A 26,113-nucleotide genomic window follows, 5' to 3' on the forward strand; every position below is an offset into this window, starting at 1 on the left:
GGAAATTGAGAGCCGGGAGTAATAGGAAATAGGGCTAAAGAGTCAGCTATGTTTGTCATGGGTTATTAAAGAACTTAATAAGGATGGTGTCCTTCATTTTGGAGTTCTAAATATGCATTGGATACTGAGTGTATCGTTTTAATAGACCCTGTGCATAAAAGCGTAGATGAAGAATTAACGTCGACCTAGTAAATTATAAATTTATTGAGAGCAAGGAACATACCAGCTGTACTTTTGTGCATTTATTCATTCAACAACTATATATTGTGTATAACTATATGCTATAGATACAGAAATATTATCTATCTTTAATGGAGCTTTACTCTGAAGGGAGAGATAAATAACCAGTCCATTTTAATATAATGTAGTAGGTGTTACCATTCTTAAAAAGCACCAAGCAGTTAAGATGAGCAGTGAATTGGGGGTGGGAGTGCTATCCCAGGGAATGTGCAGAGTTACAGAAGTATTCCTATACGAGCAGAATTTAAGCTGTAGCCGGAAAGAAAAATAAGGCACAACCTGAAAAATAGAGTGTTTCCACGTGATAATATGACTAAAACTTGGGACAAAAGATAAGATGACATTCTTCTAGAATTATGAGTTGTTTCCGTTAGATCTGAACCAGGTATGGGAAAATGTGAGGAAGAAATGATAAGGAAATAAAGAGGCATTAGATAATGATGGGCTGTATAGGAATTTATGCTGTGTTTGGGATGATGGTATCGTATGGACTTGTATATGAGTATGGATCAGATGTTGACACCTACCTAATATTATTATTGAATAAAAATTAAAATAGATAATATTTGTAAATAAGTTTTATAAATGCAAAAGTCCAGCAGACTGAGGCAGAGGGTGGTAAGGCACTGAGAAGTTGGAAGAGTATGAAGAAGGAGAAAAATGAACCTTGAGAATGCTCAAGTGTCTGGGGCAGTTATGAATGCCTGCTTGAGGTGGGCATGCATGAATGTATGGAGAAGTCAGTTTGCTTGTTTTTGTGATATTCCTACAGCAGACACAGAGGAGACAGACATTTGGATTCATCTAGGATGCAGTTTTCCCAGGCTAGTGGAACAAGGGAGGGAGGTGAAGGAGTTGAGAGTATTTTCCAGAGAGATATAACAATGATGGGTTATAAAATATAAATTTTATCAAAAGGGATGTAAAAGTTAAAAAAAAAAAACTGAAAAATGTTGGATCAGGGGATTTAAAGCCTTGGTGAAGAAAAATAATTGTTCCCTCAAGCCACTGAACAAAGGTTTTAAAAAGGTAGGAAGTTATGGAAAGAGTGAGATGCTTAAATTAATGCCTTCAGAGGTGGTTCAGTTTCTGACAAGTTTCAGGTGTGAATGTGGAGTAGGTCATTGAAGACAGCAGAGCAAAAAGTCATGGAGATAAGATCAAGAATATGAGGGGCAGGTTTTTGATGGATTGTATTTCTGGACAAGGAGGTCACAGAGAATAATGGTAGGAGTTAGGATGCAGACGGAGACTCTAAGAAGCAAAGGTTTTTATTGAATAGAAAAAAAAAAAAAACCAGGAGGTCAGTAGAGAATAGAAATGTGATGGAAGAGGCAGAGGCAGGAGTGTAGTTATTTAGATAATATGAGCCTTAAAGATGTAAGGTTTGAAAAAGGTGGAGCGAGCTCAGAAGTTTAATTGGAAAACAAAGACACCAACCAACAAAAAAATGTGTGTGGCATTTGAAAATTCGGTAGCGCCCACTTGACAGGACAGGTCTCCAGGAGAGCCCATGTCCCCACCTGAGTATGAGAGTGAGGTGGAGGCATCTCTTCAAGAATTGGATGCTGTCAGGGAGTGCTGGTGATGCAGGAGATGTTCCTGAGTGCAGAATGGAAGGACTGCGAAAGGGTGGGGAGGATGTGGAGTGCAGTCTGATGAGGGGCTATATGAAAGAGCATTTGTGAGACTACAGGAAATCATAGATAACTAGAGATTTATGCTTCTACAGGAGAGGTCAGCAAACTACAGCCCATGGGCCAGATTCAGCCTGCAGCCTCTTTTCTGTATGGCCTGCAATGTAAGATTCTTTTTTCTTTTTACATTTTTAAATAATTGAGTATCAGTCAAAAGGAGGATACTATTTTGCAACACATCAGGATTGTATGAAATCACAATTTCATTGTCCAAAAGTAAAGTTTTTTTGGAATGAAGCCACACTCACTGATTTATGTATTATCTGTGACTACTTTTGTGCTACCGGGGCAAGTTTAATAGTTGCTCTAGAGGCCGCTCAGCCTGCAAAGCCTAAAACATGTATTATACTAGTTGGTCTTTTACAGAAAATGTTTGCTGACTCTATTTTACAGAATTGGTTATGGAAGTCTCCTGGAGAAGAGTGGTAACTGGAGCTGATACCGGGGTCTTCAAAGCACCATAGGAAGCTACAGTGGTGTGCAGGCTAGCTGTCCCCACAGGCATCATAGGAAAGCATGGTTAAGGCTAACACCTCCCAAAGGTGTGACTATGACTTTGAGCTTTGATGAGAACACAGTAGTCATAGAAGCAAACTTCTGATTTACCTAAGCAACTGAATAATTGCCTTCAGCAATCATGGGTGTTCTGGTTGCTTTCTCTGTTTGACGTGTAATTTTATCATCTGCCTGTGCTCTCTGGCTCTCTGACACTCTCCTCTCCTTCTCCTCCCCTCATTCCTTTGTCCCACTTTTTTTATCAGCTGCTAACTCCATTGGTTGATGCATGAGCTCTTGTCTGCTCTTGTACTATACCATGGAAGGTGCCATTCAAGTCTTAGATGTGGAAATTAGTCTTCTGAAGTTGAGATTTAGAACTGAAATAAAAAATAAAACTCATCAGTTAAGATTGCTAGTTTTTTCACTCCAAGATCCAGTAAAATGTTCCTTTATTTTCTCTTGGATTGTGGGGAAGGAAGAGTTACTGGGGTTGAAGAAGTCTAGAGGAAAGGGAATTAATGCAACTTACATCGAGCAGTTGAGGACAGGAGGAGGCAGGAAGGACAGCACTGTCAATGGCAGGCAAAGCCCTTAGTCCTGAGACCAAGCAGGTGCAGGAAAGTCACAGGAGCATGTTGAGGCCCATTTTGTAGTGATGGTGGCAGTTTTTTCCTTGCCTGTCCCAGGAAGGTAGAGAGAGTTTAATCTCACTCCTTGCAATCAGTCCACTGCTAATTACAAATAGACAGAGCTGAATAACCAGGCTGATTCCACTAGGAAAAAATGCAACCTAATTGATAATGACATAAGAAAGCTCTCTGAGACACTTCTGATTAGGGCACACTGCATCCCAAGGAAGCAGGGACATTGGCTACAAGAGCTTTTAACTAAGAATATTTGTGAAGATGGCCAAGCTTGGCTCTTTTGTTATTCATTCCAAGCCTAGTTTGATGAAGGCTCTTTTAGTCTCCCTTAGGAAATATGGAATGAAATTATTTAGCCTTAGGAGATTATAAGACATCTCTTCATGAATCCAGCCCTTTCTGTCTCTCTCTCTGTCTCTCTCTCTCTGTCTCTCTCTCTCTGTCTGTCTGTCTGTCTCTCTCTCCCACACACACACAGAGAGAGACACATATGAGACAGAAAAACCTTAAAAATATGTATATATTCACTGTTTTCTTAAAGGTCATCAAAGAGTGTTCCGAATCATTGATATGATTAACAATTGATATGATATAATGATATCATGATGAATTATGATAGGCTAGAACAGCCATCAAAACTCTAGTCAGCCAAAAACAAAGAAATGGGGAAAGGATTCCCTATTTAATAAATGGTGCTGGGAAAATTGGCTAGTCATAAGTAGAAAGCTGAAACTGGATCCTTTCCTTACTCCTTATACGAAAATTAATTCAAGATGGATTAGAGACTTAAATGTTAGACCTAAAACCATAAAAACCCTAGAAGAAAACCTAGGTAATACCATTCAGGACATAGGCATGGACAAGGACTTCATGTCTAAAATACCAAAAGCAACGGCAACAAAAGCCAAAATTGACAAATGGGATCTAATTAAACTAAAGAGCTTCTGCACAGCAAAAGAAACTACCATCGAGTGAACAGGCAACCTACAGAATGGGAGAAAATTTTCGCAATCTACTCATCTGACAAAGGGCTAATATCCAGAACCTACAAAGAACTCAATCAAATTTACAAGAAAAAAACAACCCCATCAAAAAGTGGTCAAAGGCTATGAACAGACACTTCTCAAAAAAAGACATTCATACAGCCAACAGACACATGAAAAAATGCTCATCATCACTGGCCATCAGAGAAATGCAAATCAAAACCATAACGAGATACCATCTCACACCAGTTAGAATGGTAATCATTTAAAAAGTCAGGAAACAACAGGTGCTGGAGAGGATGTGGAGAAATAGGAACACTTTTACACAGTTGGTGGGACTGTAAACTAGTTCAACAATTGTGGAAAACAGTGTAGCGATTCCTCAAGGATCTAGAACTAGAAATACCATTTGACCCAGCCATCCCATTACTGGGGATGTACCCAAAGGATTATAAATCATGCTGCTATAAAGACACATGCACACGTATGTTTATTGCGGCACTATTCACAATAGCAAAGACTTGGAATCAACCCAAATGTCCATCAGTGACAGACTGGATTAAGAAAATGTGGCACATATACACCATGGAATACTATGCAGCCGTAAAAAAGGATGAGTTTGTGGCCATAAAAAAGGATGAGTTTGTGTCCTTTGTAGGGACATGGATGCAGCTGGAAACCATCATTCTCAGCAAACTATCGCAAGAACAGAAAACCAAATACTGCATGTTCTCACTCATAGGTGGGAATTGAACAATGAGAACACTTGGACACAGGAAGGGGATCATCACACCCTGGGTCCTATTGTGGGGAGGGGGGAGGGGGAAGGGATAGCATTAGGAGATATACCTAACGTAAATGATGAGTTAATGGGTGCAGCACACCAACATGGCACATGTATACATATGTAACAAACCTGCACGTTGTGCACATGTACCCTAGAACTTAAAGTATATATATATAAAAAAAAAAACTCTAGTCAGCTAGTTTATTCATTCAGCTTTTACCCACATGATCATGTGGCCCCTTCTACGTGCTAAACCTGCTATAGACGTTGGAGATATAGAGGTGCATAAAAGAGTCTCTGCTCTCTTAGAAATTAGAGTCCAGTGGGGTAAACATTATAAATAATAACAATACGGTGTGATTAGCAATGCTAGAGAAACAAATAAACAATAAGAAACTGTGTGGGGAGGAGGTCCGGAAGTTTGAATGTGACAAAAGCATTCCCGGAGCAGTGATAGCTAGGATAGTTTTGAAGGCTGCATAGACATTTGAAGGTGGACAAAAGAGAAGACACACAGGCACAGATCAGTACAATGCCTCGTGTTTTAGGAACTTCACTGGTGTGTCCAGTGGGTGTAGGGGGAAGTGAGATGGTAATAAAGAACCTGGAAAGGTAGGCAACAGCCAGCTCAAGGGAACCTTCACATTCCATGCCACAGAGCAGTGCAGAGCGGTGGAAGGATTGAAGCAGAAGTGGGATTGACTCTTATTTTTTGACAATTATTTTGGCAATAAAGAAAAGAATAAACGGGAGGCATGGAGACTCATAAAGAGGATATTGTAATAATCCAGAGTAGGTAATGAGGGCCTGAATTAAGGCAGTAACAATGATGAGGAAAAGAAGAGAATGGATTTGGAAGCTGTGAAGTGAGTGGAAACAGCAGGGTCTGTTGATTGAAAGTGAGGAGTAAGGGAAAGAGAGCAAGCCATGTAACTCTCTTTTATCTTACGAGAATGAGGATTTGGCAGTACTGCCAAGAGAGATTAGGCACAGGAGTGAGAGCAGATGTAAGGGCAAGGTGGTGAATTCATCCTGTGGGGTCTGGGAAGCGTACAGAGGAGGCGTCCCATGGGCAGTTATGGGTCTGGAACTCCGCAGGTCCTCCAGGGACGGTCATGCAGATGTGAAGATCATGAGTACAGCTGGCCATCTACAATGTGGAGATGGCATTTAAAAGGTTTACCTGGGGAGGGGGGACAAGTAGTAGAGGAGTAGGCCTTATATGATGCTGTTATTTAGGATTTGAGTGTCCAAAACTTTTCCTCTAGTTTGTTCCTTCTAACATTTTAAAAATTATTTCCCATGTGTTAATCCTTCTTCCATATATTTGCACAACTTCTCTCATACAGTTTTCAGACCCCATATATGAGTGTTTCAGTAATAAATAAACAGCCACATTTTACTAAGGAGGGAACTGAAGCCCAGCTATTTACTCAAGGCTACCAGTTCCTAAGAGACATGGCCATACTGAGGATTCAGGAGTTCTATGTTTGTTTGCTTGTTTTAATGCATTGCATTCTATCCAGGACCCAGGTGTGCGTGCCTATGTTTAGATTTTACGTCAAGTAGAAAGGCACAGTAGTAGTGTGCCCAGTGAAAGAGTAAATCAGCTCTTCTTTTCCTTTCCACACACTGTCTTTTTATAGATTTCATGTAGGTGAAGATTCCACCTGGCAGTGGAATGCTAAGAACAGAGGGGCGAGGCATTCACAAATAAGTGGACAGGGCCTGTTCACGTGTTTCCAGCAGGATGATTTGGTAGGAAGTAGCTATGGTGCAGAATAGACTTTGAGAACTGTTTATAAAGGTTCATTTTTTTCCACAGTCAAAGGCTTTAATTAAATCTTACAAATACAAGGGTTTTCAGTCATGTCTCCCTTTCTCCCAAGACCCAAAGGATCCTACTCCAATAGACTTCCTGCCCTTCTGTAGAATTGTTGCGTGGTTTCCCAAGTTATTCCCTTCTGCACATGGGCTGGTGTCTGTCCTCTCCATGCCAATTGAAAATACACAGATGGCACTTCCACCTCTAGTATTCCTGGCACCTTGTAGTTTTCTCCCAGAATCGGATCTGAATTTATTCATTAGATTGTCTTAACTATAGATTTGACCCCACCCCAGGTTTTCTACTCCCTCTGTCCCCCAAGAGGTCCCCTTGTCATTGAGTTTTACTTGATACCATCACTAATAAATGGGATTCTTCAGGAAAGCCTGCATTTTCCTCTGCCTCTGAGGATGCTGCTTGCGAAGGGAAAGCCTGGCCTCCCTCCTCCTTCCATGTGCAAGAAGCTTCTAGTTCATCAGCCAGTGGCCATGGGCCTCTGCAGGAAGCGGAAGAGCCTTGCATCCTCCGTGCATTTCAACTCATGCTTTGGTGGGAAAAGACCTTCCCCCATTTAGTGAAAAAAGAACTCCCCAGATTGATATATCTATTCTTCAAAAGGATTATTTATAAGTTATTTCACTTCCCATCCTCCACAAAATATTTAATGAAACACACATAAGGCTCTGCTTCCCTGTGGAGTGATGTTCTTTTCCCTCCTCTCCGCTACATGTTTAGGGCTTTTTCTTGGCAGACATGTGAGTTGACATGGATTTGGTTCTGCACCATCACTAGGGGATGATACAGAGGATCATAGCAAGGGGGATACCAAGCCGTGTGTGTCCTGGGCTCCTTTTACATCCTTTTCAGAGAGCTGTAGAATCTCTTCTTAGGGAAAACACACACCAATACACGTATGCATAATATTATTTCCTGGTGTTCAAAACCCCTGGGGTTACAGTTCCACAATTCTCAGATTAAGAACCCCTGCCCTACAAAATGTATTGAAGGCTAAATCCTAGGCTGCCCTACTTCCCAAGGCTGTTGGAATCCAGGTAGTGAAGGTGATTTATCTGATCCTGAGCACGATGGTGTCAGGAGAACCTTAACCCTTTAGGAGCCTCTTAAGTCAATAGAATTCCCTTAAATTAATCTGGGCGAGGCATTGAAAGCAATCAACTCCTTCAAAATTATCAGCACTCAGTATTGGCTTGTATCTCCAGTGATTTAGAAAAAGAGAAAGCAAACAGCCGAGATATGAGGCAATATGACACTGCAGAGTGCTATATTTATCCCCTATCAATGTCTTTCAGATCAAATTGGCTGAGTTTACAAATCAAAAGCTGATTTATTTTTTTATTTTTATTTTTTTAGCAGCCATCAGCTGCACTACTGCAAATACACAGTTCCCAGACATCAAGCTGCAAACTCCAAGCACCCAGCTGTGTGCTTTCTGACTTTGATATCATCACGCGTAATAGAGGGTCTGCATGCAAAATTGAGCTGACAGGCCTCCTGAGAAGGCTCACAGCAGAAGAGCACCCAACTCCAGGGCCAGCCCAGCTTCTGAAGCCACATCTGCAAAGAAAACTCACGTCATGTTGTTACGGCAAGGGATCGGTCTCAGAAATGCACAGGGCCTGGCTCTGTAGAGTACAAAGGGTTTACTGTCTTATAATTAGACGTTAAGTTGCAGCTTCTCTTTAATATGAAGCTAATTATTATTCCCAGAAGATTTCCCTATCAAAAAAAATTAAGGAAATTTTTTTCTGTTCTACATATCTATAAAATGGTACAGTTGATATATGTGTAGCCTTACATATTCAACCATATACATATATTCAGTTCCAACTATCAAATGAGGTCTTTATATGTGTCAGGATCTATGATAAATGTTTTGTTGATATAAATACACACTTATATGTGTGTACACACACACACACACACACACATGCAATTTATACTTGGCACCAGTTTGTATAATATTTTTATTGAATCTATATTTATTACTTTGTGATAGAATCTGGTTAATAAATTAATTTAAAAACTATTCACAGCCGGGCGCAGTGGCTCATGCCTGTAATCCCAGCACTTTGGGAGGCCAAGAAGGATGGATCAGGAGGTCAGGAGATCGAGACCATCCTGGCTAACACGGTGAAACCCCGTCTCTACTGAAAATACAAAAAAAATTATCGGGGCATGGTGGTAGGCACCGGTAGTCCCAGCTACTCGGGAGGCTGAGGCAGGAGAATGGCGTGAACCCGGGAGGCGGAGCTTGCAGTGAGCTGAGATCCGGCCACTGCACTCCAGCCTGGCCGACCAAGCGAGACTCCGTCTCAAAAAAACAAAACAAAACAAAACAAAAAATACTATTCATTTGCATTTCTAGCTTATGCAAAGGGTATAGTGAACATGGAAGTTGTTTGGGGAATGGGACATGGTGCAAAAGAAGGTATGGCAAGGTGAAGGAGCTCAGGAAGAAGCAGTTTCTGTGTATCCAACAGAAAGGGTATCCTGAGAAAGCAGGAGACAAGTTTCTCGGGCATAAAAGAAGTTCAGGTGAAGTAAATAGGAATCTGAGCTGACAAAGAGGCAATGTCACAGGGATGTTGCCATATGCATACTCTACGACTTATGCACAGCTCACAAGCAGCCAGCGTGGGCCTATTTAAGAATGCTTTCTCTTATATGATAGGAGCCACCTATTTAGAACAATTCAGCTATCCCATTTCCCAGAGATGGGCTCTATGTTTGATATCAACTGTGTGAGGCCTGTACTGCAGCATTACAACAGGCGAAAGTAGGTTTGAGCCCTTCAGAACTTTTCCTATGAAACACATCTTTTAAATTTGCCCATTTTTGGCAAGATAATCAGATTCTCTTTTCTGCCAGCCATGCTACCTGCATCCAAAGGAAATGTCAAGGAACTATGTGTAATATATATGTATGTATATTACATATATATATAGAGATAGATATAAAATATATTTATATCCTTTTATTTTTAGTTCTGAAACCAGAGACATTTTTTAAGCTCTCAGCAGTTCTTACCTGGGCTATGCAGCTATACCTGCTTTTTGAAAAGAAACAATCATGAGAAATTATATTTCTTATCAATCGCATCCTGTTTTAAGTGAAGAGAGTAGAGTTTTCTAGTTAAAGGATCTGTGGTGAATCCTTTGTAAGATTTATTATTATTAAGTTCCTCCTGGCAAAGAAGAGGTCTGATTATTATTTCATTTCTGAGTTGAGATGTTCTGGTATCATCATGTGTATTAAAATGTGCTAAAGCCTAATTAGGGTTTCATTAAGAATAAAGGTCATGATAGCTACCATTTACTGAGAGCTTCCTATATGCTAAGTACTTTACCCATATTTAGTCATTTAATGCTCACAATAATACTATAAGGTAACCTTATGTTACCCATTTTACGGAAGAGGAATCTGAAGTGCAGAGAACTGAACTGTCAGCTAGTACAGTCTGTAGGGCTCGAGTGCAGAAATGCTAGAGCTCATCACTGCCCGACAGTGCAGCCATGGGCAGTGGTGCTCACAGCTGCTACCAACTCTTCAACCACTGCTCCAGCCTAGTATCAGGCCCGCAGAAGCTATCCTATGTAGATCATTCGACGTGAATGTCACATTGTGGAAACACTTTTAAACACGGATAGTTTCACCCTGTTGCAGCGGATATTGCTGTGTGGGTTATGTGGGTAGCTCACATGTCCCCAGTCTTGTCTAGCTTAGCAGCACAGGATTGCATTAATTCCATATTACTGTGCCTCTCAGCACCCATCTGCCTGCCTGGGACGCTCACTTTACCTGAGAACTGGCTCTGGTATTTCTTGGAGTCCCTGTTACATGCTTAAATACAAGTCTTCTTGTGCCACCCCCTTTGTCAGTCCCTCACATGGCCTCTGCTGCCAATTGGAGTGGGGCTGTTTTTAAGCCATATCGGTCTGTGCACTCCAGCTCCCAGGACTGCACTGAGTCCTCAGGGGACCTGGTGTGAAAGAGGCCTTCCCCAGTTCATCAGCAGGCCTTGACACCGGAACTCACAGAGGCACCATACACCTCTGTTCTCACACTGCTATAAGGACATACCCGAGACTGGATAATTTATAAAGAAAAGAGATTTAATTGACTCCCAGTTCCTCAGGGCTGGGGAGGCCTCAGGAAACTTACCATCAGGGCAGAAGGGGAAACCAACACTGCCTTCTTCACATGGCGGCAGGAAGAAGAATGAGTGTCCCACGAGGTGGGAAGCTCCTTATAAAACCATCAGATCTTGTGAGAACTGACTCACTGTCATGGGAACAGGATGGGGGAAACCACCCCCGTGATTCAGTTATCTCCACCTGGTCCCTCCCATGACATGTGGGGATTATGGTAACTACAATTCAAGATGAGATTTGGGTAGGGCCACAGTCAAACCTCTAAAGTCTTTCATGAAAAGAGCTTCTTTCCTTTCTGGCCAAGCTCACTTTCTTCATCAGACCTCAAAATCAGTTCCTGAGGCTTGCGCGTGTTGGTATTGAGGAATAGGAGTCTCACCTCTGTCTGTCTTATGTCCCAGCATCTGCGCAAAACCATGCCTTCGTGCAATCAAAACAGAAAACCTTGAATGCTCACCAGCCATCATAATGGCACTAGGGGAACACAGCTGTCCTTGAGGCCAGCTTGGGTTTAACAGGAACACCTGATGCAACCTGAGATGGTGGAGAGAGCAGTGGCTGCAGAGCTGGTGCAGGACTGGAATGTCACTGCTAGTCACGGGATAGGGGCTAAATTTTAAAAACGATTCCTTCCAACTCTCCAATTCTGGGATTCTATGTTCTGTATCTTTTTCAATTTCTGATGTCCAATGATTTTGTCTCAGCTGGTATATATGCCATGAAAATATTAAGCAAGGAGGCAGCTGTGCCCTCTCTTCTCCACTAGCTACAGCTGTACTCCTGACAAGCTTATTCTTGGGTATGATAAAAATGATCACTGTGGGTATTATTATTTTCAGTTATAAAGATTTTTAATGCTCAATCTATGAAGTCACAAATGTGATTTTCTTTTCCAAAGGGATGTTTTGCACACAAGACAGTCTCCGTCCTTTGATTAGTTGCAAATGCTGAGGTCAGCACTTTGCACAACACCAAAGCCCTGTGGGGATATGGAGGCAGGTGTGATCACATATCCAGCTTGCTTCATTTCCCTGCTTTGGTTGTCATATTCCACTTAATGAAATAGCTGTATTTCCAAAAAATTGGCTGTAAAACAAATTCCTGTTAGGTAAATCATACTTCTTCATTGATCTACACTTTTAAATTAAGGATGCCTTCTCCTGAAGAAATTATTGGCCCCAAAACTAAATATAAGTTATACTAAACACTCGATAAATCTTTTTAAAATCACATATTTAAAGAAAATCTTTTATGTTAGAACACTAATAGTGATGATATTTCCTAAAGTCAGGAAATACAATTCCTAAAGTCAGGAAAGAACAATGACTGTAAATGGTGTTGTTTTGGGAATGAAGCCACAGGAGGGTTAGGTGAGCAACAAGGGGTCTCTGACTTTTTTTCATTGAATTCGACCTGTTGTTCTGGGTCTGTCAGCGAGAAGTTAGTCAATAAGAAGTTGACAAATTTTAAAGTTGTGTAAACTGGTTTCCTAGCTGCCTTGAGAGCCAGAGATATCCAAGACCTGGTTCCTGCTGTCAAAGGCCTTCAATCGCATTGGAAAAATAAGCTCCCTGTGTGTGGCACGAGACAGCTACTCAGAAACTTCATTACAGGTGCAGGAGCAGTGGATTGGACATCAGGAGACCTGGTGTGCTCTGCCACTGACCAGATATATGCCCACAGACTCCTCTAAGCTTCAGTTTCCCACAAGAAAAATACGAGGCTTGAGTGAAATCACTAGTTCCCAAACTGGCCTATGCATGAGAATTTCCTAGGAAGATTATGAAAACACCTCATCCCAGGAGATTCTGGTTTAGTGGGTATGAGTGGGACCTAAAATTCTATATTTTAAGCAACTACTCTAGTGAAATCTACTGCAGACAGACTATGTACCAGCAGAGCAACTATGGAATTATATAACCATTAATGTCCCTTTAAGCTCTTTAATTATCTTATGATTTTAAAGACTAGATGAACGGAATGTGCAACAATAGTGCAGAACAGCCAGAGGCACCAAGAGTTAGGAGACAAAAGGGAATGTATTAGTGTCCCATGGCTACTGTGACAAGGCACAAAAAACTGGGTGGTTTAGAACAAGAAAACTCTGCAGTGCTGGAGGCTAGAAGTCAAAATCAAGTGATTGGTTGGTCCATGCTCTCTCTGACAGTGACAGGGGAGAACCTTCCCTCACCTCTCCTGGCTTCTGGTATGCACTGGCAATTCCTGGCATTCCTTGGCTCATAGAAGCATCACTCCAATCACATGGTCATCTTCACCCTGTGTGTCTTCACTCTGCCCTTTCTTTGTGCGTGTCTGCCTGAATCCCTTTTTATAAGGACACCAGTCATATTAGATTAGGGCCTACGGTAATACCTCATTTTAACTTAATTACCTTCGTAAAGACCTATTTCCAAATATAGTCACACTCTGAGGTACTGATAGTAGGACCTCAGCATATCTTTTTTGGGAGGATGTAATTGAACCCATAATAGGGTATTTGCAAGGAAGAGTTAACATTTGAAAGAAAGGTGGTATTTGCTTAGATAGACCATGAGGGCACAGCTTTCTAGGTGACAAAAAAAAAAATCTGTGAAGAACAAATCATCATGTTGGTCCAGGATGAGAACTAGCATGGCCCGGCAGGAGAGCTGCAGCAGTGGCAGTGGTGGCGTGGTATACCAGTTGTTTAGACTAAGTTCTACAGAGGGTTTGTCCTGGGCCTCTCAGGGTCCCCACTGCACTCCACATGTTGTCTTTCACAGCAACCCTAGAAGTAGGTAACATTATTCTGATTGTGCAGATGAAGACGCTGGGGTACAGGGGAGTTAGGAGACCTACCCCATCGTGAAACTAGAGGGTAGCGAATTGGCTTTTTCTGATCCCAAACTTTTGCCTCTTCGGATGATGATCAGTTGCCTTCTTCGTAGCACTCATGCAAGATAAACTTGAGTGAATGGATCAGGGCCACTTTATGGAGGGCTTTGATAATAAGGCAGTAGAGTTTGTGTTTGATGTGACAGAAAAATAAGGAGCCATTTCTAGTGTCTGAAGAAGTGGACCATGATGAAGGGGATATTTCAGGAAGAGGAGTGTGTGATTTCCACCCGAGGATGCATTTTCTTTACAGAAAGAAAAAGCAGACTTATAATGAGAAGCTGTTGACCATGAAGAGTTTCTTTTCACAGGGTTTTATCAAGTGGTTTGCCTCTTCCCCACTGATGTCTCTTAACCAAGAATATCCTTTAGTACTTTAAAAACTATGCTTGCTTGATTTCTTTTTACCCAATATGCTTTGTAAGTTCCTCACACTAGTGATAAAGCACTGATCACTTCATAGCCACAGCACAAATGCTTTTAAACAAGAATTTTCCTTGACTTATTAACTCTAGAAACTCAGATTTCAGTTTAGTGTTTTGGGGGGGTTTGTTTGTTTGAGGCATCTCCTTTAAGAACCTGATTTCGGGTGGTTCAAAATGTATTTTGTTATGTATAAACTGACCAACTTTCTCTCTGGTTTTGCCATATATGCCTCTGGTAGAGAAAAAGGGTGAGGAGAGAAGTGAGCATAATGACAATGAAAGCTTACATTTATTAAGCATATTACTATGTACAAGTCACTTTTTACATGCCTTACCCAACTTAATCAAAAAGTGTACATGTAATAACTGGTGAGCAATGAAGTCATTGTGGTTTCTCCGTGATTGCACATTTGGTCCAGGGAACATAGGAAGGTAGGATTAAGCCTCACTGTTCTTGCAGGATGACTTGAGGAAAAATCTCCTTCCTCTGGAATTAGAAATTTGGATCAGTAGAGACCATATGCCATCCCCAAAACTTGAGCCATCCAATGTCCTTTCCTACACAAGATCACCTGACATAAATATACAAAACTACACATAAATTAATGTGGCACCCATGTCCCCATAGAAAACTGATGAGTTCTCGATTTTGACTGCCTTAATATTTGTGTACCTGCATTTCAGTCCAGGTCTGTCATGCCCCAAGCAGGCCTTTCCATTTGGGTGTCCATATGACAAGTTGGCCCCTACAAATCTAACTGTGGCCACAAAAGAGCACATTTGAATTATGGAAGTGAAACAGATGCATGAACTTTAGCTGGAGAGCACAAGAGATCCAGAGAACTTGTGTCTTTTTGTCTGTTTCCCTGCTTTGGTGATGTAATACACAGCTTCCCAGGAGACCTGAGGTCCTACCAGTCACTGCTTCGACCCTGCAGCTCAATCCAGAAACAGCTGTCCAGAGCTAATTTATTTCCTAATGCTGCGGCACTGTTAATTTATAAATTACACTGGTAATTCGAGCTATTATTAATTTCAGATGGTGTAGGGCAAGCCTAATTAAAATATGACACCAATTGCCACACATATGTACCAAGGACTACCATTTAAAATTAATGGGAATATTAAGTGTGACACTGGTCTCCGAGATGCTTGGCACAGTAATTATAGCATTCTGGCAGGGAAAGCTCTGACAAATGTAAGCCCATGGTTGGTAGCAAATAAACAAGGACAACACAAGAGGAATTACAGATTTTCTCAATTCTTCTACCCATCCTCAAATCAAGGTTAGTACCTTCCCCCTAAAGATGCTTATCAAACAATATTATTAAAGGCTACTGAGACCATTAGAAGTGTCTTACTGGTAGCAACTATGAGTCTATTTGGGTTAATGTTGTTTGTCGTCTTCATATCCTGGTCTTTTTGGCCATGTTTTCTACTCATGAACAGGTTCCTTCTTTGTCTTATGAATTTAATATCTCTTTCTTGTTTGTTGTAATGGACATAGGCTGTTCTTTTCCTCTTCTCTATGTATCAGAGGCAAGAAACCTTCTGTACATACATAGTGTAGTTTGCATATGGCATGAAGATGTATGAAGTGCGGCCCCAGGTGGGCCTACTGCTGGGCAGTGGCACAGACTTATCACGGCCAAAGAGTGCTGATCGAATGGAACAAGGCAGTGGCCCTTCTTCACAAGACCATGGTCTTGCTGTTGTTGCTGTTGTTACTGTTATTGTGGTTATCTTGACAAAACAGTGACTTCCACACTGTCATGGAACACATACAATCATCCCTTACATACCACACACATCATCCCTTGTTGTATTGGTTTTTTACAGCTACTGTTTTTGTACTCTGGGCCAGCAGAAACATGTGGCATTACAGAAGGGTTTTATGACCTGGAGAGAAATGTTCCTTTGTTCCCTTTCTTGGGCCACTCATGTTAATACAGTTCTATACCCCTTGAAGCTGTACCTCCAGCCAGATTATAGGATTAATAGCTAAATCAACAGGTGGGCAGCACACGGGAGTTTCAGAGTGCTTTCATATGTGTCTGTGTGTGAGTGTGTACATATATAGGCATGTTCGTGTGTTAGTCTAAATAGCCCTGTGACCCTGTGAGGTATTAGGATTGTATGTATATTACATTTGGGAACATACTTCTCAATTGCTAGGGACAGTCTTAACTTATGCCTGTTGTCTGGTAATAATCATTAATTACTAGCACCTCTTTTCCTTTTAAAGGTATCCAGGTTTAGGATGCTGTCATTGTAATTACCCTCATTTAAGAGAAAAGGGAGGATAACTTGGGATGTAAGCTCTAACTTTTGTTTTTCATTGTCTTTTGGCAAAGAAGCTAAGGCTCGGGTGCCTCTGGGAGAGAACTTTGAAGTCTCCTCTTGCCTTAAATATCTTGGTCTTTCAATAACTGAGTGTTCATGGCCAGACGTCAGGCACAGAGTCTAGTGTGTGAAGGGTTGTTATTATTACTCATAATTTTTCACTAAAGACAATAAGTCCTGCGATGATGAGGGGACTGAGTGGATTTGCAGCCGTGTCACATGATGAATTTCTGACATGCTTACAGTTAGGCATCAAGCGCGGAGTCCCATTGCTGATCTTTCTTTAGGATCTTGTACCTAGGAGCTCTAGCAGATCAAAGTTGAGCACGTTGATTTCTGCCTATCCAATTAATTATCTGAGTCAAAAAACAGAAAGTTAAATTTATTATGTTAGTGTTTCTGCTGCCTTTGTGGTGTGTGTGTGTGTGTGTGTGTGTGTGTGTGTGTGTGTAGCTGCTGGTGTGGCATTTTTAATTAATTTATGCTCAAGGATGTAGTCATAAACTTTATATTCAAGGCTCAGTCTAAGTGATACCTTGAGATCAGAGTTAAGGTGCCTAACTTAGATCCCAGAGCACAACTGCTTGGTAAGATACAGGCAGTGTAAATGTCAAAATTATTAATCACTTATCGGGACCAGTAATTCTCCAGGCACTGTGCTTAGTTCACTTAGGAACACAAACAATTCAGCTGTTCCACTGGGGAGCCAAGGAAAAGTTGGTGGTGCGGAGGTGTAGAAGAGATGGAGGAGGGATAATCCTCAAAATTCCTCAAAATCTGAACTTACAAGTGGCGAATTATCTGCAGACATAACCATTTTATACTTTGTTTTCTAAGTTAATATATTTGGTCTTTTTTTCCTTGTATTTCACCAACGTTACTGGTTTTTCCACAGCGGTTGGCTTTGTGAGTGAAGACGAATACCTGGAAATTCAGGGCATCACCCGGGAGCAGTCAGGGGACTACGAGTGCAGCGCCTCCAATGACGTGGCCGCGCCCGTGGTACGGAGAGTAAAGGTCACGGTGAACTGTAAGTGTTCTCACCACCACCCACCCTGCACGTGCATGAGGCTGGTCTGTTGTCACAGCCACCACCCAGAGCCCATTGGCACACCCAGCTACTGACTTAGGGAGGGAAGAATGCAGCACCACCTTCCATATTCTGCTTTCAGGAGCAACCATTTCTGACTCTAGTTTTTGACACCTCAAGGTGTCATGGTGTCACATTAAAAGAAAAAGTAGCTGAAAGTAACTGAATGTAATGCCAAACTTGACTTGCATGGCTGGGAGATCATTAAATGGCATTCAACTCATAATTTTTTAAACAAGTCTTCAAATCCAAAATTTTCCCATAATTTACTCACACAATACAGTTATGCTGGCGCCTCTCACTGTCTAGACCAGACATCTCCATAATGGGACAAGAAACCATGTGCTAGAGTGTATGAAGGAAGTTTAGAACTTCCCTTTGTGGTTCATCTATTGTATCTCATTATTTTACACTTACAGATGTGCATGGTATACGTACAAATAGCTATGATATAGATCTTAGAGGATGTAACAATAAATTTGCTTGTTACTAACAAAGATACAGAATCCAAGAAGTTTGAAATGCCCTGTGTGGATCCCTCATTTCCTTTCTCAGCCTTCCAGATTCTCTCTGACATCAATCCTACTTGAATTTCCTACCTCCTTTCACTCTTTTCCCTCTGGGTTCCTCATTATGTACCTTGACTTAGCTCCCTACAACATTCTGGAAGTTTTCTCTGCTGTGCACATTCCAGGAAGACTTAGGAAGAAATAGAACTCAATAACTAAATCGGGAAATGAGATGACTTTTCCCTTCAAAACTTGGGTGGGGTGGAGTTAAAAGAAGGAGACTGTAGCTAGGAGAATATCCAATCTTTAAGATTTAGGTTTCTGTTACAATGTGAACACAGTCAACATAAAGCAGTTTAAGAAGCAAGGCAATAGGTATAAAAATGCTGTCATTTTAAAAATTATATCACAAGTTTTTACAAAGGGACTTAAGAGGATTTGCAGTTTATAAAGATGAACTTAAAACATAAAGAAACAGAAGCAAAGAAAAAATACGCTTAGGAAAGTGAGTGAAAGCTAGGAAAACCCCAGCACATGAAATATTACCACAAGATCGTTCGGTGCAGGTGCAGAATTTGGCTTAGCCTTGCTAAAGCAAAGAGAGAAACCTCACCTGCTTTAAAATTCATGTTGTCCATAAGATAAAAGCAAATTAGTTGCTTGGGAGAAACACTGCCTTCCCTGGTATTGAGACCCTAGAGAAAATTCTCTTCAGGATCTCCACAAATAGAGCACTTTGAGAGAGAGTCAGCAACATCATGTACAATATTTCTGCATTAAATAGAATAGCCAGTTTATTGTGGCTGTTTTTCATAATGCCCTGTAATAGAAACTGTTAGAATGTGAAGGGTAGTTTGGGAAAGACTTCAGATGAATGCAGACCAAGTGCATACATAGGCCTAGTGTGGTCACCTGCTCTGACTTGATTCAGGGATCTGTTTTAGAATACCAAGAATGACTCATCTGTATATCCTTCAGGCAATTCTCCTTGAATATTATTTCTTGCAACTGAGCTTTTGATGGGAATTGAATAGTTCGAGGTTATATACTTTTGGCAAGAACCTGGTGTGCAGAAATTCTAGAAGGCTGATTAAAGGAGCTGACTGTCAACCCTTGGAGTGTAGGGTTGATGGGCTGGCATCATCCTATGAAAGTTAAAAAGTTTAAACAGAAAAAATGCTTGAGTACATGGTCATTTCAACTCTGTACAGAGGAGAACAAAAGCAACACATGAAAGAAAGACCCAGCTTTTTCTTAGAGCAGCATCAAAAATATTTTTAATCTCTGGTACAATTTGTGTAGCAATTTTACTGTCTAAGTAAGCAGAGCCAGGACAGAGAATGAGAAACAAAATCAACAAAGGAAGCAGCCTTCTTCATTTTAAAATGCATTTTAAAATGCTGTAGGTCAGGTGCAGTGCCCTGTAATCCCAGCACTTTTGGAGGCCGAGGCAAGCAGATCACCTGAAGTCAGGAGTTGGAGACCAGCCTGGCCAATACCGTGAAACCCCGTCTCTACTAAAAATACAAAAATTAGCCGGGCATGGTGCTGTGCACCTGTAATCCCAACTACTTGGGAAGCTGATGCAGGAGAATCGCTTGAACCCGGGAGACGGAAACTGCAGTGAGCCAAGATCATGCCACTTGCATTCCAGCCTGGGCTACAAGTGCGAGACTCCATCTCAAAAAACAAAACAAAACAAAACAAAAGGCTGTGAGACATCTTCTTTCTGCAGATCCACCATACATTTCAGAAGCCAAGGGTACGGGTGTCCCCGTGGGACAAAAGGGGACACTGCAGTGTGAAGCCTCAGCAGTCCCCTCAGCAGAATTCCAGTGGTACAAGGATGACAAAAGGTAAAGCTTCCTTCTTTCCTATCCCACCCCCACCCCCATCTCCAGAAGAAACTTTTCCAGGGTCCTGATTCCAGATGGTTGCAAATGAACTCTGTAAAATCCTCTTCTGAACTTCTCCTCTCTATAGGGGGCAAATGTGCAAAGAAGTCTTTTCTTAACATTAATGGATTTCAGCTACGTTTTTAATGTCATCATGCAGAATTATCACCGGCCAACCAACAGATCTGAAAGGTAACTGTTTTTAGGAAAGCAAAATCGCAAAGGAAAGGCCACCAGGAGCATTGTAAGGCCTGTGAATTTTTTATAGGCCAAGAACATAATGTGTTCTGCCTGAAGCTATTTTTACCACATTCTCAGGCTTGCGTGAAGGAGTTAGGAAGGCTCACGGGGCCCTGGGAGTGGCTAATAAGTTAGCTGCAGCTAGCAGGTCTCCCCTCCTGTTCCAGACACTATCAGTAGCGTTGTATAAGAGTCCATGACCCAATTTAGCCCTCCCTTTGTGCCCAAGTTGTTCTTTTACTGTAGGAGAAAAGAGAAGGGACTATTCCCTTCCTTCCCATTGTCACGGCCGTCGTGGGGATATTTGTTGTGAGTCACTGAAGATGATCATTTTGAGGTGTTATCAAATGGCATATCAGTGCAGGGATCAGTAGCTCAGTACATCCAGGCACCATGGCAATTGCTGTTATCAAAGAGCCATTTTAAGGCGGATGAACAATGGAAAATGGGCAAGAGCTGCCTGCGTTCAGAACATTTTCATTTAAAAAGAGGTGGTGGTATAGGGATGCAAGAGAGTCCTGAGGTGTATGTGGGGTGGAGTAAGAGCAAGGAGTGAGGGAGGCTGGGAAGCTGAGAAGGAAAAACAATGAAGAGGGCATTCTGAGAAGGGGAGCAGCATGAGAAACCGCAGGCCAGGAGCGAGTGAACGGCTGCCCACACCGTGTGCACATCTTCGGCCGGCCTTGGCTTTCTTTCCTTATGAGGTCGGTCAGACACCAAAAGCTCTTTCTAGTCTCTAGATCGAAAATTGAATTTTGGTTAGAACCATGTCAGTCAGTTGTAAGATTCACTGTGTCTTATCATAATCCTCCCAAATGAAAAGCATTGTTTTGTTTTTTCAAAAAAAGAAAAAATTTAAGGACACATTCTGGCAGCTTCTAGTGAGGTGTATTATATTCATCTAGCCCATTTTACAGATGAAAGAACTAAGACACAAAGAGGAAAAACAAACTCACAAAGAAAAACAAGAAATAAGCTAGCTTTCCCCTTCTTCCAAGAAAGAAGAATCAAGCAGAATGGAGTGTGTTTTTCTGATAAATATGGTAACCTTACTCAGAAATTCTCTTTCACTTATCCATTCCCTCTCTGACCTTCTTATTGTACTAAGAAGTAAACTGAGGCATAAAAATTAATTATTGAACCAAACCAAACCAAAAACCTATTGAGCTATGGGGTCAGTTTCCAAATCTTCAGTTGTCTAGGTCTTAGTGAAAAGTCATCAGCAGCGCCCTATTATTCCAATTCTTTATTGGAGAAAAACAGAAAAAAAAATATTTAGGGGAAAGCAAAATCTTGGAGGAAAGTAAAGCAAAAGTGGCCAGTGGCGAGTAAAAGGATGAGGGCGTTCTCCTCTGTGCAGCATCTGTGGTCACAATAGAGACAGCTCTCCCTGCCACCATTTACCCAGGAGGAGAGAGTGGGCTGGCAGGGCCAGGGATGGTCTTCAGAGGCCCCTGGCTCAGGCAGCTTTGTTTCTGTCTTTCAGTTCTTCTGATGGCCTTTCCTTTTCTCCCCTTTCCATTTAGTTTAGTCAGTTTTCCCTTTGCTGCACATGTATGCATTTATTTCCAGTGTGCTGGCATGAGACAGGGCTGTCTCTCCTCCTGGCACCCAGCTCAGCTGCAGCATCCCTGCCTCTGAGGTCCTGATCACAGCCCATTGGGTCTGCCAGGCAGGTCTCCCAAGGCATATTGTGTCTGCCCTGGGGGAAGGCCAGCTCTAGCCCATCTCCCATTTTCGGTGAGATGAGCAGACTTCCAAGGCAGATTAAAGGAAACTGTGTAGTGAGGACAGGCAGTTTTCTCAAGAGTTAGGTGAGAAGTCTTTTGGCCACATGCTAGAATGACTCAGCCGCATGCTATTGTGTGTGTTATCCGACAAAGGAAGAGGAAATGCTATACCTACAGAAGGCCACCCATCCAACAGGGGCATTGGCCAATGAGAAGCCCACAGCTTTCGTAAGAAACTGAGGCCTGGGAGCAGTGCGGGGTGGAGGGGATGTGTACCCGCACAGAGAAGGAAAGTGTGTCCTCCCAGGAGCTGCAAAGCCTGCAAAGTGCTGCTGGCCCCCTGTGCTGTTTTTAGCTAAAGACATTTCAGAGCTGTCAAGCAGGAACCTACTTCCAGTTAAGTCTCTCCCAACTGCAGAGCTGAAATCTCATTCACAGTTTGGTTGTGATGGGAAAGCTTCCTCCCCATGGTGGAGGAATGGTGTCAAAATGGCCAGTGGGATCAATCAGCCTGACTTGCTCACAGAATCCTCCTGGTGAGTGGCATGGACAGCACCCCCTAGAGGATCAATGTGTACATAACAAGCTGGAAATGTAAAAGTGGCCTCTGGCTGCGCAGCCGGATGCCTCATTCCATTTGGACAGTGCTAGCATTTTAATGAAGCTGTGGACTCAGGCCAGTTCATTGCCCCTAGCTTTTGGAGAGGAAGGCTCCCAGAGGAACATCTACATAATGAAAAGCAAGGCAAGTCTGTCCAACCTATCTTCTGACTTCCCTGGAGGCAGATGTTGGGTGAGAACTCCAGCCAGAACCTACCTCTCTTTTCTGGTCAAGGTTACTGTAAGTTGCAGGAGTGGAGAACATGATTCTGTAACCCCACAGAGACAGGTCTTCAGAAAAAGCAGCTGCCCTCTATGCCAAAACATGCTGCGACCCAGGGATGGGCAAGAGTCATCTATGTCTAACTCCATAGAAATACATTATACTGATACCATTGTGTGGTCCGCAAAGCATTTCCTCATCATTGTCTCAGTGCTTTACTTTCTCTTTCTGCCTTGAGTACTGGTTTTTTCAGTAGCATCCATTTGCCCCACAGCATGTCCCCTGAATCTGTTCCGGTATGCTCCCACTATGACATTGTCTGCTTGCTATAAGTTGTGCTCCAGCCCGGCCCTAAACAGGAAACTTAGCTTTGTGTCCGTATTCCCTGAGATCCTTCATCAAGAAGGGATTTTTGCCTCAAGAGTATTCACCTTTCCCATAGCACAGAATCAGCTTCAGGGCAAGGATTACAAATTGTTTCAGGGAAACTAAAAGGTTGGCTTAAAGTTCATTCTAAGAAATGAACATTTCAGAATCTTGCAAAGGAGGGTAGGTGGTGTCCATGATTGCCATAGGAATTGCTGTTAACAACCTCCTGAGAAGGAGGATACATGCCTACTGACTCCAACAGCAGCTTTCTCCTTACCCTTTTATCTGCCCGGTAATAGAATCCATGGTTCTAATAAGCATACCTCACATCCCCCAACTAACTCCCTGTGGCATTTCTTTAGTGGCCCCGAGACCAATGCAATCCTCGTGGCTTACTGGGCTGCCATTGTGGAAGTTAGGGAGACTGTCCTGGCTCTAAAGGGACATATTCTTAGGAACCTCTAATCCCTCCAGACTAATCCTCTGTAATAGTCTGGGCAGATCACTCCTCCCAAGCCCTTCAGAGTCCCCTGATGAGAAAATGATGATTTTTCTCCTCTTCATAGCCAAAAAATTAAGTATTATCTATACAATGCCTCTGGTGCTTCAGGAGAAATTAGATTACCAGGTACTTGAAAAACATTCCTCTTTCAAATTCCTCAGGTGGCTCTTCTCTCAGAAGTTTGAGTTTTTCATTGGCATGGTTGTCATCATCGCCATCACCATCTTCGTTATCACCATCATCATCATCAAGTCCACACTTTTGAGCAGCTACTGTGTGAATCGTATTGTTCTGAATGCCACACAGCTGGCGGGGTATTTGCTGTGGCGTTGCTGTCAGGCCACAAAGCAAGGATGAGAGGCTGCAAAGATCAGATGTTCTGGCAGGAGCGCCCCAGGCACATGTGTGAAAATCAAGAAACACGTGTCACCCACTGTGTGTGAACTACTACCACTTTATGGTGTGGTTGAGTGGATCAAATAGTGGTTATAATGATGTCAGAAGCGGGGCAAGGAGAAGATCATGAATCCCTGGGCCTACCTGCTTCCTATGAGGACACATAACCATCTTGTTTTCTTCTTCTTTTTTTTTTTTTTTTGTCTCTTGTTTCTCTCAGACTGATTGAAGGAAAGAAAGGAGTGAAAGTGGAAAACAGACCTTTCCTCTCAAAACTCATCTTCTTCAATGTCTCTGAACATGACTATGGGAATTACACTTGCGTGGCCTCCAACAAGCTGGGCCACACCAATGCCAGCATCATGCTATTTGGTGAGACTGTGCTCTGAGCTGGGCAACAAGAGGGGAGAGGGTGCAGAAAGCAAGAGCTGGGTGGGAGGGCCCCTTAAGGCCAGGGTCAGAGGTTAGCAGAGTAGCAGTGGACATGGAGAGGGAAAATAAAAAAAGAGAGAGACACAGAAAGAAATGGAGAGAGAGGAAAAGAGAGGGAGACAGAGAGACAGTGAGAGACAGAGATAGAGAGACACAGGGAGGAGGCAGAGAGAGACAGAGACAGGAAGAGAAAGAACAAGAGAGACAGAGACAGACAGTGGACATGTATGCAAAGTAGTATATGTATAGTACATGTATAAAAGTAGATCTCAGAAGTGGGAAAAGAAAAACGAAAACGTTTATGTTTCATTCTATAATGGAAAAGATCCTGAGACGGGAGAAAAAGACTTTGGAATGCCAAAAATGACATTTGATTTTTTTTTTTTTTTTTTTTTTCTCTCTCAGTGATGGCTCCTAAACTGACTCTGGGAATCGTAATTGGGTAAAATAGTCAAGAACTCAGAGGGGAACGTTTGCTATTTCAGTCTTTGCTCACTGGCTTAATGTAAAATTTTCCCTTTTCCAAAACTGTTTCCAGTCGCTGGGATGTGAAGGGCCCCGCCTTCGTCACATATCTGGCTACTGTATTGATATCAGAAGCAAGTGAGCGAGCTCCCTTGTAAACTCTGATGCCTGCCCCTGTGAGCAGAGAGCTGTGCAGACGTGAGCCTGCCGTCCTGACGGTGCCACCAGGCAGGGCTCCAGGCCTCTCATGATGAATGCAGATTCTCCTTACAGGCCACAGGATTAAATTCCGGTTGGCTTTTGGGCAAATCCCTTCATACCCCATCAAGTTCTTTGAGCTTGAGATTTTTCAAATCTGTTTCCCCAATCCCTCATGTTAACAAGCGCTCTTGAAAGTGATGGGGAAGTAAGGGGAGGCATTTGACAGATAATTTGCGAGAACACAAATTCCTTGTATTCTGAGAACTTTGGGATAATCCCACAACCCAGCCACGTGCTTTCGGTGATAGCGTATGTGGCTTGCTCCAAATCACGAGCCCGCACTGCTTCACCACAGGATCTCTGCTTGCCCATTACATCCGCCCGCATTCCACCCGGCACAAATAGTAAAGCCAGCTTTATCTGAGAGGGCTGGGAAGGAGAAAGCCACCCTTGATCCCCGAGCCAGTGGCTCGGAATGGGCAGAGCTGTGATTTGAGTGATTGATGTGTCTGGCATCTCTCACACAGGGATGATAAGTGTCCCTTGCATTCGTCAGACCTTTTTGCTTTTTTGGCAGGCGTCTGTCTGCATGAACAGAGACCAGGATTAGGGAGGAACAGACCCCTCCTTCCCTTGCCTTGCAAATCTAAGGCTCCCCCTCAGTCTCCCATTAACCCCTCCCAAGTCCTGCTCTCCGCCCACAGCAGTCCTTGTCCTCACAGGAGTAGCCTTCTCCCCCAGTCCTCCACTTTGACCTACTCTCTCCTGACTTGGTTGTATGAAATGGTTCAGCCATTGACTTTATCACGATTGTCTATTTCCCCAGCTTCTTCCCCTTAAGCCATCTCAGGATGAGAATAGGGAGAAGCAGCAAACAGTTCTCCTAAGAGTTGAATAGATGGCATTTATGACAAGGAAAGCAGTGAAGTGTGGGTCATAAATATGCTCTTTTCAGCAGGCACACGTGTAGCAA

At 42.5% G+C, this 26,113-nt stretch overlaps 1 protein-coding gene across 13 annotated transcripts in view; it reads left to right on the forward strand.

Annotated features, from left to right (window-relative positions):
- Window positions 1-26,113, forward strand: part of LOC105476177 (neurotrimin) — a 1,408,523-nt gene that overhangs the window by 1,364,212 nt on the left and 18,198 nt on the right. For all 13 annotated transcript variants that reach the window (XR_011611280.1, XM_011731850.3, XM_011731851.2 and 10 more), the window contains 3 exons: window positions 17,384-17,518; window positions 19,823-19,943; window positions 24,263-24,414. Coding sequence is in view for 12 of the 13 variants with exons in the window: in XM_011731850.3 (XP_011730152.1) it covers window positions 17,384-17,518; window positions 19,823-19,943; window positions 24,263-24,414 (408 nt within the window). In the remaining variant the exon portion in view is untranslated. The remainder of the gene's footprint in view (window positions 1-17,383; window positions 17,519-19,822; window positions 19,944-24,262; window positions 24,415-26,113) is intronic.

The sequence above is a fragment of the Macaca nemestrina genome, chromosome 12 (genome assembly GCF_043159975.1).
Source record: "Macaca nemestrina isolate mMacNem1 chromosome 12, mMacNem.hap1, whole genome shotgun sequence".
NCBI lineage: Eukaryota > Metazoa > Chordata > Mammalia > Primates > Cercopithecidae > Macaca > Macaca nemestrina.